This window comes from Apodemus sylvaticus, chromosome 13 (genome assembly GCF_947179515.1).
Source record: "Apodemus sylvaticus chromosome 13, mApoSyl1.1, whole genome shotgun sequence".
Taxonomy (NCBI): Eukaryota; Metazoa; Chordata; class Mammalia; order Rodentia; family Muridae; genus Apodemus; species Apodemus sylvaticus.
In genome coordinates this window covers 21,844,425-21,857,809 of record NC_067484.1, presented here as the reverse complement: position 1 = coordinate 21,857,809, position 13,385 = coordinate 21,844,425, and the positions used below count along the sequence as shown (strand labels likewise).

The 13,385-nt window shown below is 46.1% G+C and overlaps 1 protein-coding gene and 1 long non-coding RNA gene across 5 annotated transcripts in view; one reads left to right on the top strand and one right to left on the bottom strand.

The window, feature by feature from the left end:
• The window catches only part of Dym (dymeclin), a 262,686-nt gene that overhangs the window by 197,985 nt on the left and 51,316 nt on the right, over window positions 1-13,385 (top strand). For all 3 annotated transcript variants that reach the window (XM_052155709.1, XM_052155710.1, XM_052155711.1), the window contains one exon: window positions 264-446. In XM_052155709.1, the coding sequence (XP_052011669.1) occupies window positions 264-446 (183 nt within the window). The remainder of the gene's footprint in view (window positions 1-263; window positions 447-13,385) is intronic.
• LOC127663909 (uncharacterized) lies at window positions 6,343-7,183 on the bottom strand. 2 transcript variants are annotated; one of them, XR_007973064.1, is made up of 3 exons: window positions 7,137-7,183; window positions 6,606-6,675; window positions 6,343-6,427 (listed from the first exon to the last, which is right to left on the bottom strand). It is a non-coding gene; the product is annotated as an uncharacterized LOC127663909 (long non-coding RNA). The 2 variants fall into 2 exon arrangements; XR_007973063.1 differs by lacking the exon at window positions 7,137-7,183 and adding an exon at window positions 6,924-7,128.

Here is a 13,385-nt window from a genome sequence, read left to right as displayed (position 1 = left end):
ATTTTAACTCCCATCCCTTAGTAACAGATGAACCTAACTCTAAAATTCTTGACAAAATCTGAAGGGTTTACCTGTGTAATATCTCCAGCGCTGTTGAAATTGTCGCTGTCACTTGTATTGTGGTTTCTTCTGTGGCAGGGAACAAAACACTGACTGCTTGTTGGGATTTCCTTTGTTCACCAGGCCTGTCACTTGTATTGTGGTTTCTTCTGTGGCAGGGAACAAAACACTGACTGCTTGTTGGGATTTCCTTTGTTCACCAGGCCCAGGACCTGAGTGTCATTGAAGAAGTGATTCGGATGATGCTAGAGATCATCAACTCCTGCCTGACCAATTCGCTTCACCACAACCCAAACCTGGTGTACGCCCTGCTCTACAAACGAGACCTCTTTGAGCAATTCCGAACGCATCCCTCATTCCAAGACATAATGCAAAACATTGACCTGGTGAGTGTGTGTGGAGACCTTTAGTCGCTGTTCTCTTATTACTAATTTGTGACCTAAGAGCCACTGCATAGCCCAAATTGTCTTCAGACTCAAATCTAGACTCATCATCATCATCTTGCCCCATCCTCTGAAGCATTGGGATTTGATTTTCTATAATATGCTCAACTCTTTGAATATCTTTTGTTTTGTTTTGTTTTGTTTTGTTTTTGTTTTTCGAGACAGGGTTTTTCTGGATGTCCTAAACTAGCATTGTAGACCAAGCTGGCCATGGCCTTAAACTCACAAAGATCTATCTGCCTCTGCTTCTGCTTCTGCCCCTCTGCCCCTCTGCCTCTGCTGTGCTGGGATTAAAGGCATGCACCATCATTGCCTTACCAACAAATATCTCCAATTTCCATACCTATCTGGCCTATATTGTAGATGTCCTAAAATATATTTAACTATTATTATATTATTGTATGCTTTTTTGTTTCCAGTGTGTCTTATCAGTTTGGGATTTTTATTGGGGGGGGGGAGTTGTTTTGTTTTGTTTTGTTTTTTATTTTCTATATTCTTTGTTTACATTCCAAATGATTTTCCCTTTCCCGGTTTTCCCCTCCCCAAAAATCCCATAAGCCCTCTTCCCTTCACCCATTCTCTGATCTACCCACTCCTACTTCTCTGTCCTGGAACTCCCCTACAATGCTGCATCAATCCTTTCCAGGACCAGGGACCTCTCCTTCCTTCTTCTTGAGAGTCATTTGATATGTGAATTGTGTCTTGGGTATTCAGAGCTTCTAAGCTAATATCCACTTATCAGTGACTGCATTCCATGTGTTTTCTTTTGTGATTGGGTTACCTCACTTAGGATGATAGTTTCCAGATCCAACCATTTGCCTAAAAAATTCATGAATTCATTGTTTCTAATGGCTGAATAGTACTCCATTGTGTATATATACCACATTTTCTGTATCCATTCCTCCATTGAGGAACATCTGGGTTCTTTCCAGCTTCTGACTATTATAAATAGGGCTGCTGTGAACATAGTGGAGCATGTGTCCTTATTGCATGCCGGGGAATCCTCTGGGTATATGCCCAGGAGTGGTATTACAGGGTCCTCCAGAAGTGTTATGCCCAGTTTTCTGAGGAAACTCCAGACTGATTTCCAGAGTGGTTGTACCAACTTGCATTCCCACCAGCAGTGGAGGAGTGTTCCTCTTTCTCCACATCCTGGCCAACACCTGCTGTCTCCTGAGTTTTTAATCTTAGCCATTCTGACTGGTGTGAGGTTAAATCTCAGGGTTGTTTTGATTTGCATTTCCCTAATGACTAGTGATGCTGAACATTTTTAAAGGTGCTTCTCAGCCATTTGAAGTTCTTCAGGTGAAAATTCTTTGTTTATCTCTGTACCCCATTTTTTAATAGGAATATTTGGCTCTCTGGAGTCTAACTTCTTAAGTTCTTTGTATATATTGGATATTAGCCCTCTGTCTGATGTAGTGTTGGTGAAGATCCTTTCCCAATTTGTTGGTTGCTGTTTTGTCCACTTGACAGTGTCCTTTGCCTAACAGAAACTTTGTAATTTTATGAGGTCCCATTTGTCAATTCTTGATCTTAGAGCCTAAGCTATTGGTGTTCTATTCAGGAACTTTTCCCCTGTGCCCATGTCCTCAAAGGTCTTCTCCAGTTTCTTTTCTATTTGTTTCAGTGTGTCTGGTTTTATGTGGAGATCCTTGATCCATTTAGAGTTGAGCTTAGTACAAGGAGATAAAAATGGATCAATTCACATTCTTCTGCATGCTGACTTCCAGTTGAGCCAGCACCATTTGTTGAAAAAACTATCTTTTTTCCACTGGATGGTTTCAGCTCCTTTGTCAAAGATCAAGTGACCATAGGTGTGTGGGCTCATTTCTGGGTCTTCAATCCTATTCCATTGATCTACCTGCCTGTCACTGTACCAATACCATGCAGGGTTTTTTGTTTGGTTGGTTGGTTTTGGTTTTTTTGGTTTTTTGGATTTGGTTTTTTCAAGACAGGGTTTCTCTGTATAGCCCTGGCTGTCCTGGAACTCACTCTGTAGACCAGGCTGGCCTTGAACTCAGAAATCCGCCTGCCTCTGCCTCCCAGAGTGCTGGGATTACAGGTGTGCGCCACCACCGCCTGGCACCATGCAGTTTTTAACACTATTGCTCTATAGTACTGCTTGAGGTCCAGGATACTGATTCCCCTGGAAGTTCTTTTACTGTGGAGAATAGTTTTAGCTATCCTGGGTTTTTTGTTATTCCAGATGAATTTGAGAATTGCTCTTTCTAACTCTATGAAAAACTGAGTTAGGATTTTGATGGGGATTGCATTGAATCTGTAGATTGCTTTTGGCAAGATGGCCATTTTTACTATATTAATCCTGCCAATCCATGAGCATGGAAGATTTTTCCATTTTCTGAGGTCTTCTTCGATTTCCTTCTTCAGAGTCCTGAAGTTCTTTTCATATAGGTCTTTTACTTGTTTGGTTAGAGTTACCCCAAGATACTTTATATTGTTTGTGGCTATTGTGAAGGGTGTCATTTCCCTAATTTCTTTCTCAGCCTGCTTATTTTTGGGTATAGGAAGGCTACTGATTTGCTTGAGTTGATTTTATAACCAGCCACTTTGCTAAAGTGGAGTGTAGGAGTTCTCTGGTGGAGTTTTTTGGGTCACTTAAGTATACTATCATATCATCTGCAAATAGTATTTCCAATACAAAATACAAATACAAATAGTATTTCCAATTTGTATCCCCTTGACCTCATGTTGTCTAATTGTTCTAGCTAGAACCTCAAGTACTATATTGAAAAGATAAGGAGAAAGGGGTCAGCCTTATCTAATCCCTGATTTTAGTGGGATTGCTTCAAGTTTCTCTCCATTTAGTTTGATGTTGGCTACCGGTTTGCTGTATATTGCTTTTACTATGTTTAGGTATGGGCCTTGAATTCCTGTTCTTTCCAAGACTTTTAGCATGAAAGGATGCTGAATTTTGTCAAATGCTTTTTCAGCATTTAATGAAATGACCATGTGGTTTTTTTTCTTTGAGTTTGTTTGTGTAGTGGATTGCACTGATGGATTTCTATATACTGAACCATCCCTGCATCCCTGGGATGAAGCCTACTTGATCATGGTGGTTGATCGTTTTTATGTATTCTTGGATTCGGTTGGCAAGAATTTTATTGAGTAATTTTGTATCGATGTTCATAAGGGATATTGGCCTGCAGTTCTCCTTCTTTGTTGGATCTTTGTGTGGTTTTGGTATCAACATAATTGTCCTTCATAGAATGGGTTGGGTAGTGTTCCTTCTGTTTCTATTTTGTGGAATAATTTGAAGTGTACTGGTGTTAGGTCTTCTTTGAAGGTCTGATAGAATTCTGCACTGAAACCATCTGATCCAGATGCAGAATTCTTATCAGTTTGTAACTAATGAGCAGTTTGTAAAAAATTATCTCACATTTTAGATTATAATTTGGGGCTCTTTTTGTTTGCTTGTTATTCGAGGCAGATGACTCTAGCTCCCTGCCTGATGGAGACTTGCATTGTCTGTCTCCATTCAGCTCTTTGGTTCCGCATCACAGGCCTATGCCACCACGCCCAGCTTATCTTCTAGTATAGTTTTAAAACTGGAACTTTACTGATTCACACCATAAGAGGATATCTATATTTTCAGGATTCAGTACAGGCTGCCAAATTGCTTTGTAGAAGTAAGATGTGATGTCTGCATCTGTGTATTGTTATGTGTCCACAGGTGACCTATGGGAACCTTAAGTGTTAGTTGCTTTGAGGGTTAAAATGTAATATTTTCCATTTTTATAGTCCACGTATGGCTTTTCATCCTAGTTCCCTTTCTCTAACATGCTTAAACGTTTTTATGTGTCTGAACTCCTACCTCCTGACCTCTCCCAAAACGATTTTGCCGGGTTTTTTATTGCTATATTAGTGATTTCCAATTCACTGGGGTCCATAAATATTTAGTAGCTAGTATGATTCACAGAGTATCTTTAGAAAGACATTTAATAGTTGGCTTGCCCTACAAGCATGGATAGATAATTCCACTAAGGACGGACATGTGCGCGGCTTCCTCGACAGTGTCTGCCTATCACTTACCTCTCTGTCACCGCGACTAAGATGCCTGAGAAAACATAAAAGAAGCCAGTTCACCTCAGAGATGCCTTTCAGTTCATCTCTGAGAGACTCCAGGCCTTAGTCCTCAGCCTCCCTGATGAGCTAACAGCAGACCCTGGAGAGCAGGAGATGGTGCTGCTGCATGGTAAACAAGAAGCAGAGCATAAAGACCCAGGACCCAGGCTCGGCCTTTAGAAGCCTGGCCCTCCTCCTGAATCTACACACCTCCTAGGATAGCCCCTCCTCCTGAATCTACACACCTCCCAGGATAGCCCCTCCTCCAGAATCTACACACCTCCTAGGATAGCCCCTCCTCCTAAAATCTACTCACCTCCCAGAATAGCCCCTCCTCCTGAATCTACACTCCTCCTAGGACAGCCCCTCCTCCAGAATCTACACACCTCCTAGGATAGCCCATCCTCCTAAAATCTACTCACCTCCCAGAATAGCCCCTCCTCCTGAATCTACACACCTCCTAGGATAGCCCCTCCTCCTAAAATCTACACACCTCCTAGGATAGCCCCTCCTCCTGAATCTACACACCTCCTAGGATAGCCCCTCCTCCTAAAATCTACACACCTCCCAGGATAGCCCCTCCTCCTGAATCTACACACCTCCCAGGATAGCCCCTCCTCCTAAAATCTACATACCTCCCAGGATAGCCCCTCCTCCTGAATCTACACACCTCCTAGGACAGCCCCTCCTCCTGAATCTACACACCTCCCAGGATAGCCCCTCCTCCTAAAATCTACTCACCTCCCAGAATAGCCCCTCCTCCTGAATCTACACACCTCCTAGGACAGCCCCTCCTCCTAAAATCTACACACCTCCTAGGATAGCCCCTCCTCCTGAATCTACACTCCTCCTAGGACAGCCCCTCCTCCTGAATTTACACACCTCCCAGGATAGCCCCTCCTCCTAAAATCTACTCACCTCCCAGAATAGCCCCTCCTCCTGAATCTACACACCTCCTAGGACAGCCCCTCCTCCTAAAATCTACACACCTCCTAGGATAGCCCCTCCTCCTGAATCTACACACCTCCTAGGACAGCCCCTCCTCCTGAATTTACACACCTCCTAGGATAGCCCCTCCTCCTAAAATCTACTCACCTCCCAGAATAGCCCCTCCTCCAGAATCTACACACCTCCTAGGATAGCTCCTCCTCCTAAAATCTACTCACCTCCCAGAATAGCCCCTCCTCCTGAATCTACACACCTCCCAGAATAGCCCCTCCTCCTAAAATCTACTCACCTCCCAGAATAGCCCCTCCTCCTGAATCTACACACCTCCCAGAATAGCCCCTCCTCCTAAAATCTACTCACCTCCCAGAATAGCCCCTCCTCCTGAATCTACACACCTCCTAGGATAGCCCCTCCTCCTAAAATCTACACACCTCCCAGGATAGCCCCTCCTCCTGAAGTCTGCACACTTCCCAGGACAGCCCCTCCTCCTGAAGTCTGCACACCTCCCAGGATAGCCCCTCCTCCTGAAATCTGCACACTTCCCAGGACAGCCCCTCCTCCTGAAGTCTACACATCTCCCAGGACAGCCCCTCCTCCTGAATCTACACACCTCCTAGGACAGCCCCTCCTCCTGAATTTACACACCTCCTAGGATAGCCCCTCCTCCTAAAATCTCACCTCCCAGAATAGCCCCTCCTCCTGAATTTACACACCTCCTAGGATAGCCCCTCCTCCTAAAATCTACACACCTCCTAGGATAGCCCCTCCTCCTGAATTTACACACCTCCTAGGATAGCCCCTCCTCCTGAATCTACACACCTCCTAGGACAGCCCCTCCTCCTGAATCTACACACCTCCTAGGATAGCCCCTCCTCCTAAAATCTACTCACCTCCCAGAATAGCCCCTCCTCCTGAATCTACACACCTCCTAGGATAGCCCCTCCTCCTAAAATCTACACACCTCCCAGGATAGCCCCTCCTCCTAAAATCTACACACCTCCCAGGATAGCCCCTCCTCCTGAATCTACACACCTCCCAGGATAGCCCCTCCTCCTAAAATCTACACACCTCCCAGGATAGCCCCTCCTCCTGAATCTACACACCTCCTAGGACAGCCCCTCCTCCTGAATCTACACACCTCCCAGGATAGCCCCTCCTCCTAAAATCTACTCACCTCCCAGAATAGCCCCTCCTCCTGAATCTACACACCTCCTAGGACAGCCCCTCCTCCTAAAATCTACACACCTCCTAGGATAGCCCCTCCTCCTGAATCTACACACCTCCTAGGACAGCCCCTCCTCCTGAATTTACACACCTCCTAGGATAGCCCCTCCTCCTAAAATCTACTCACCTCCCAGAATAGCCCCTCCTCCAGAATCTACACACCTCCTAGGATAGCCCCTCCTCCTAAAATCTACTCACCTCCCAGGATAGCCCCTCCTCCTGAATCTACACACCTCCTAGGATAGCCCCTCCTCCTAAAATCTACTCACCTCCCAGAATAGCCCCTCCTCCTGAATCTACACACCTCCCAGAATAGCCCCTCCTCCTAAAATCTACTCACCTCCCAGAATAGCCCCTCCTCCTGAATCTACACACCTCCTAGGATAGCCCCTCCTCCTAAAATCTACACACCTCCCAGGATAGCCCCTCCTCCTGAAGTCTGCACACTTCCCAGGACAGCCCCTCCTCCTGAAGTCTGCACACCTCCCAGGATAGCCCCTCCTCCTGAAATCTGCACACTTCCCAGGACAGCCCCTCCTCCTGAAGTCTACACATCTCCCAGGACAGCCCCTCCTCCTGAAGTCTACACTTCTCCCAGGATAGCCCCTCCTCCTGAAGTCTACACTTCTCCCAGGACAGCCATCCAGCTGGGCCCAAGCACTGAGCACCTGACCCCAGTGGAGTTGACCAGTGCTGTGTAGCACACCACAGGGTTTACCTGGGGCGCTGCCATTTCAAGTCTGTGGCTCTGCAACTAGTTTCACCCATCCTGTAATGGTGTGGCATCATGATCTTGTAATTGCTTGATTGCTGATGAGCATAGGCCATCCTCAGATTTAACATTTGGATTTCCTCCTTTCTGATTTAAGCTCTACTTTCATCTCTTGCCAGGCTGGGTGTGGTGGTGCACACCTTTAATCCCCCAGCACTGGGGAGGCAGAGACGGACAGATCTCTGTAAGTTTGAAGCCAGCATGGTCTACAGTGAGTTTAGGGATACATGGAGAACCAGGGCCACTCAAATCTCATGTCAGTTTTTCTTGGGTTATTTGTTCCTTGTTCACGCTGCAGTTACGCTGCATATTTGAACCTTTCTCGGTGACTATGCAAATATGTGGCCACCTACACAGCTGCAGACTTCCTGACACAGGCAGACACTCCTCTCAGAGCGTCAGATGACCAAGCAGCTAGCGCTCTGCTCCTCCTCCTCTTCAGCTCCTGCTGCCCGCTGCCGGCACCCCCACTCTGCTAATGCTCCTAAGCAGCTGGCACAGCCTTGTGGGAATTTCCTCTCTGTTCTTCTTTGATCTAGCTGCTTCCTGTCCTCTCTGCCTGCTGCTCTCTGCTGTGGGTAGAGCATATATACTACAGTGGTTTTCTGAGGCAAAGGTGATATGAGAGCACTTTTTAATGAATGCATAATGTACTTTAGAGTGGTATTTCAGTATACGTATATTTGAGCTGAGGATATGTCACACTGGTTAAAGCGTATGCCAAGAAAGAGTGACAGCTGGCATTTGGATCCCCTAGAACCCATATAAATGTCAGGTGGGCATAACAGCCTGTCTTAGTCAGGGTTTCCATTCCTGCACAAACATCATGACCAAGAAGCAAGTTGGGGAGGAAAGGTTTTATTCAGCTTATACTTCCACGTTGCAGTTCATTACTAAAGGAAGTCAGGACTGGAACTCAAGCAGGTCAGGAAGCAGGAGCTGATGGCCATGGAGGGATGTTTCTTACTGTCTTGCTTCCCCTGGCTTGCTCAGCCTGCTCTCTTATAGAACCCAAGAGCACCAGCCCAAAGGTGGTAACACCCACAAGGGGCCCTCCCCCTTCATCACTAATTGAGAAAATGCCTCACAGTTGGATCTCATGGAGGCACTTCCCCAACTGAAGCTCCTTTCTCTGTGATAACTCCAGCCTGTGTAAAGTTGACACTCAAAACCAGCCAGTACACAGCCCATCTGTAATTCCAGTCTTACAAGTCAAAGAGAGGAGATTCCCTAAAGTAAGGTGGCCAGAGAGATTAGTTATATTGATGAGCTCTGGGTTCTGCCTCAGTGAATATGTGAAAATGAGGTGGTTTGAATGAGAGTGGCCTCTGACAGAGCAAATATTTGACTACCTGGTCCCCATTGGTGGTACTGTTGGGGAAGTATGAGGAGATATGGCCTAGGTGAAGGATACTGGGAACACTGCAAACAGGATTAAGGTTTCAAAAGACTTAACATCCATCCCCAGTGACAGTCCTTCCACCTACCCCACCCCTTCCTCTGCACCTGTGGTCGTGTCTCAAAAGGTGAGCTCTCAGCCACTGCTCCAGCGCCTTCCCTGCATTGAAGGTCATGGGCTCTAATCAACTGAAACCATAAGACACGAATTAAACACTTCCGCTTGGCCATGGCGTCTTCTCACAGCAGTAGAAAAGGAACTAAGGCAGTGATCAAGGTTGATTTCCCATAACAATCTAAAGCCCTCAGATGTGTATATCCACGTGTGTCTACTCACACACACACACACACACACACACACACACACAATGGGGGGAGGGGAGGAGTACATATCTAGTGATTGAATATTCTCCAACATGAATCATTTTTATGCTGAGACCACTCATAGTTTCCTTTTCTAGATATTTTGAGATACAATTTGAGAGAAACTAGATAGTTTGAGATATAGTTTGAGTTATTTTAATTTCTCTTTTGTATGTGTATGTTTGTGTGCATGAGTACATATGACAGAGGCACATGTGTGCCATAGGCAGCGTCTCAGGTGTGGGCTCAGTGTTCTTTTCTCACCACTGTGAGAAAAGAACACTCACAGACTCTCTGACCTGCAACCTGACAGTGCTTCTCCTGCTTCTCCTGCTTCTCCTGCCACCCCACCCCAGGGACACTGGGCTCACACACTTGCACTGCCGTGCCCAGCTTCGTTTGTCCTCACCCGCTGAGCCATCTTTGGGGCCCCAAAAATGTTTTGCTCTTCCGTTTCTCTCCAGGGCTGCTGGTCTCTTCGCCCTTTGCTTGTGAAATGTCATGGCTTCTGCAGTTTGGTTGTCACTGGCCACTTTCTTTCTTTTTTTTTTTTTAAGATCTATCTATTTATTATATGTAAGTACACTGTATCTGTCTACAGACACACCAGAAGAGGGCATGAGATCTCATTAAGGATGGTTGTAAGCCACCATGTGGTTGCTGGGATTTGAATTCAGGACCTTTGGAAGAACAGTCAGTGCTCTTAACCACTGAGCCATCTCTCCAGCTGGTCACTGGCCACTTTCACACTAAGGATGTGTATTCTTTGGTGTTGAATCTGGGGGAATTACTTCTCCCCTGATGTTTCTCTATGAAGCTCTTGTTCTTGAGAGCTTGAGAGTTCCTTATCTCTTCAGGACCTTTAAACCTTGCTTCTTGGGCAAATCACTGTTCCCAGGTGAGAACTGGCAGCCTCCCACCAGGGCTCTGTAAGCCTGCTGCAAGGTCCAGGGGCTGAGTTAGACGGTGGTTGATCCTACTTGGGGTAGGAGTAAGGAATGGCTTCTAGATGAACACCTTTGCTTGTGATTATACATGGATGTGTGCATAGCTTCTGGTCAGGCTTCTAGTAGTTAATGTGTCTCTGTCTTTGAAGGACACTCTACCAAGTAAGGCTCCTGTAGTCTGATGTAGAGTGGTGAGAACTGAACAGAAGTCAGCTTTGGGCCTTAACTCCCTCCATTCCAGACTCTCAGTGCACAGGTACAACAACTGCTATATGCTCTAGAACCCTCCAGTGTCTGGGAATGGGGCACAGTGGGCCTGCTCTGCAGACAGCTGTCAACAAAGAGAAATAAAATCAGAGGGAGGGAGGGAGGGAGGGAGGGAGAGAGGGAGGAAGAAACACCATTTTGCTTCCTAATGTAGTGGTACAAACCTGATCCCAGCATTCAGGAGGCTGAAGCACAAGTATCATGAGTTCAAGGCCAGCCTCAGAAACATTAGGAGACCCTAGAGGCAAGAAGAGCAGAGCAAAAATTAACCCTTTGCCAGCAGTTTAATTAGTGTTTTCCTTTATCCCTCAAGGTTGCAACTAGAGCAAACTGTGGAACTTCCTCTCTTCCTCTTCCTCCTCCTCTTCCTCCTCCTCCTCTTCCTCCTCCTAAACTTGTGTCTGCATCATGTGGGTGTGTGTGCACCCCAGCAGCAGGTGTTCTCATAGCTGCCACCACTGCAGCCATGACGCAGAAGCCCATTATGCATGTGTATTTCTTCTACTGAGCCTCGACATTTTAGGCAGTTCTTTATATCCTCTCCATTATGAGCTAGTGTCCCACATAGACTTACTGGTATTTGCATATTTGAGAACCTCCAAGTCACATCTTAAATACGTCTTTTCTAGAGAGCAGAGGGACAGTCCACTGGCAGGCAATGTTTGCTTAGCACACCAAGAAAACTTGGGTTTGATCTCAGCCCTCAGTTGGGAGTACAGAAGTAGTATTTCTGATTCCAAAGCCTCCTTAACTGTGGATTTAATTTTCATAAACTCCTGCTTTGATTTTTTTTAATGTATCTAGATGTTTCCCTACATGTGTGTCTGTGTACCATATGCATACAGTGCCCAAGGGGGCCAGAAGAGCAGGTCACATCTCTTGGGACTAGAGTTACAGTTGGTTGGGTCCACTATAGCCACTGAGCCATGTCTCCTCCTCATAAACTACTTTAAAAATTGATGGCTAGCCAGGCGGAGGTGGCGCACGCCTATAATCCCAGCACTCTGGGAGGCAGATTTCTGGTGTACAGAGTGAGTTCCAGGACAGCCAGGTCTACACAGAGAAACCCTGTCTCAGAAAAACCAAATCCTAAATAAATAAATAAGTAAATAAATAAATAAATAAATTGATGGCTATTAGAATTAATGAGACCATGAAACAAATTATTACCCAAGGAACACCCATCTCAAATTGTCCCTGCCTTCTGTAATAAGGTGATTTTTATTTTTTTTAAGATTTATTTATTATATGTACTTACACTGTAACTGTCTTCAGACACCCCAGAAGAGGGCATCAGATCTCATTACAGATGGTTGTGAGCCACCATGTAGTTGGTGGGATTTGAACTCAGGACCTTTGGAAGAGTAGTCAGTGCGCTTAACCACTGAGCCATCTCTCCAGCCCCAATAAGGTGATTTTTGAAAACTATAGACTGTGGTTTGTAATTTAGGATTTTTTTTTTTCCGAGACAGGGTTTCTCTGTATAGCCCTGGCTGTCCTGGAACTCACTCTGTAGACCAGGCTGGCCTCGAACTCAGAAATCCACCTGCCTCTGCCTCCCAAGTGCTGGGATTACAGGCGTGAGCCACCACCGCCTGGTTTGTTATTTAAGGTGTTAAGTTAGGTGTGTGCTGTGGTATAAGGAAAGAGTACAAACAGGGATGGGAGCTGCGGCCCAGTTCTGCTCCTCGCCCAGACCCCGAACTCCACCCCTGCCCCTGCACAGGCTGCTCCTAAGTCAAGGACTAGACTGCTGGCTGGAAGTTGCTCTTGCCCAGAAAGAAGCTTTATAAAGCAGAATTCACTTGACAAATTCATTTCTGGTTCTTGTTTGTAAGAATCACGACACTGTTGAGTTAAAGGGCTAACAAACCCCTTTCTCGGTGTGCATTAGACACTGGCGAGCAGTTTCCAGCTCAGTTCCCTGGAAAGCTACTGAAGGTGGAGTGCCAGTGTGTCACTAAGCAACCCCCCTCCCATACAGAGCTATGATAAGATGACATTTAATTGGCAAGCTCAGTCTGCCCAGGGAAGAACTATAAATACCTAGCGAGAAGCAATAGTTTGGGAAGTTTAAAAGTAAGAGATCTCATGACCACGTGAGTCCTATAAAGAACCCAGAAGCTTAAAGTGTCAGAGAGTGCTGGGGTCTCTCAGGCACATATTCTCTAAGCTGGGATGGCTTTGGCATCCACACACACTCGCATTGAAGCTGTCATTGAGGGGATAGTGATGGTCTGTGAAGCTACTGCAAGGATTCTCAGCAGGGCCGACTGTTAGCACAGTTTCCCCAGAGGCTAAGCCTGGGGCAGAAGGATGGTGAGTTGAAGTTGTGCCTACACACAGAGGGTGCCCGAGACAGTCCTCTGGGGCTGTGCTGTTGCTGTGCTGTGCTGTGCTTTCTGTCCTTTTATCCTTTTAAATCAGTCTGATACCAACTGTGGCCTTTTCCGCTTGGGACACTTTGATCGTGCCTACAAGCATCATGTCAGAATGGACATTTCAGCGTGTAAGCAGTCCTGCCTTCTGTTTGTTTGTAAGGATATCAAACTCCAAGGTAGACAACAGTCTTTGTTTGCCAGGTTCATCCAGATCGTCGCATTTTAACAGTGTTTAATAGTGAGACCCCTTGCCAGCCCCGTGTCTCGACCTCTGTGTCATGGCATTCCATGTGACTGCCATGACGCGGTCCTCCTCCTGGCCCAGCTTTTGCTTTCCTCCAGTCCCCTCCTCCATACTGACCTAATTAGGGCTACTGTTGCTGCAGTGGAACACCATGACCAGAGCAAGTTTATTCAACTTACTCTTCACATTACTGTTCATCATCAAAGGAAGTCAGGACAGGAACTCAAACAGGGCAGGAACCTGGAGGCAGGA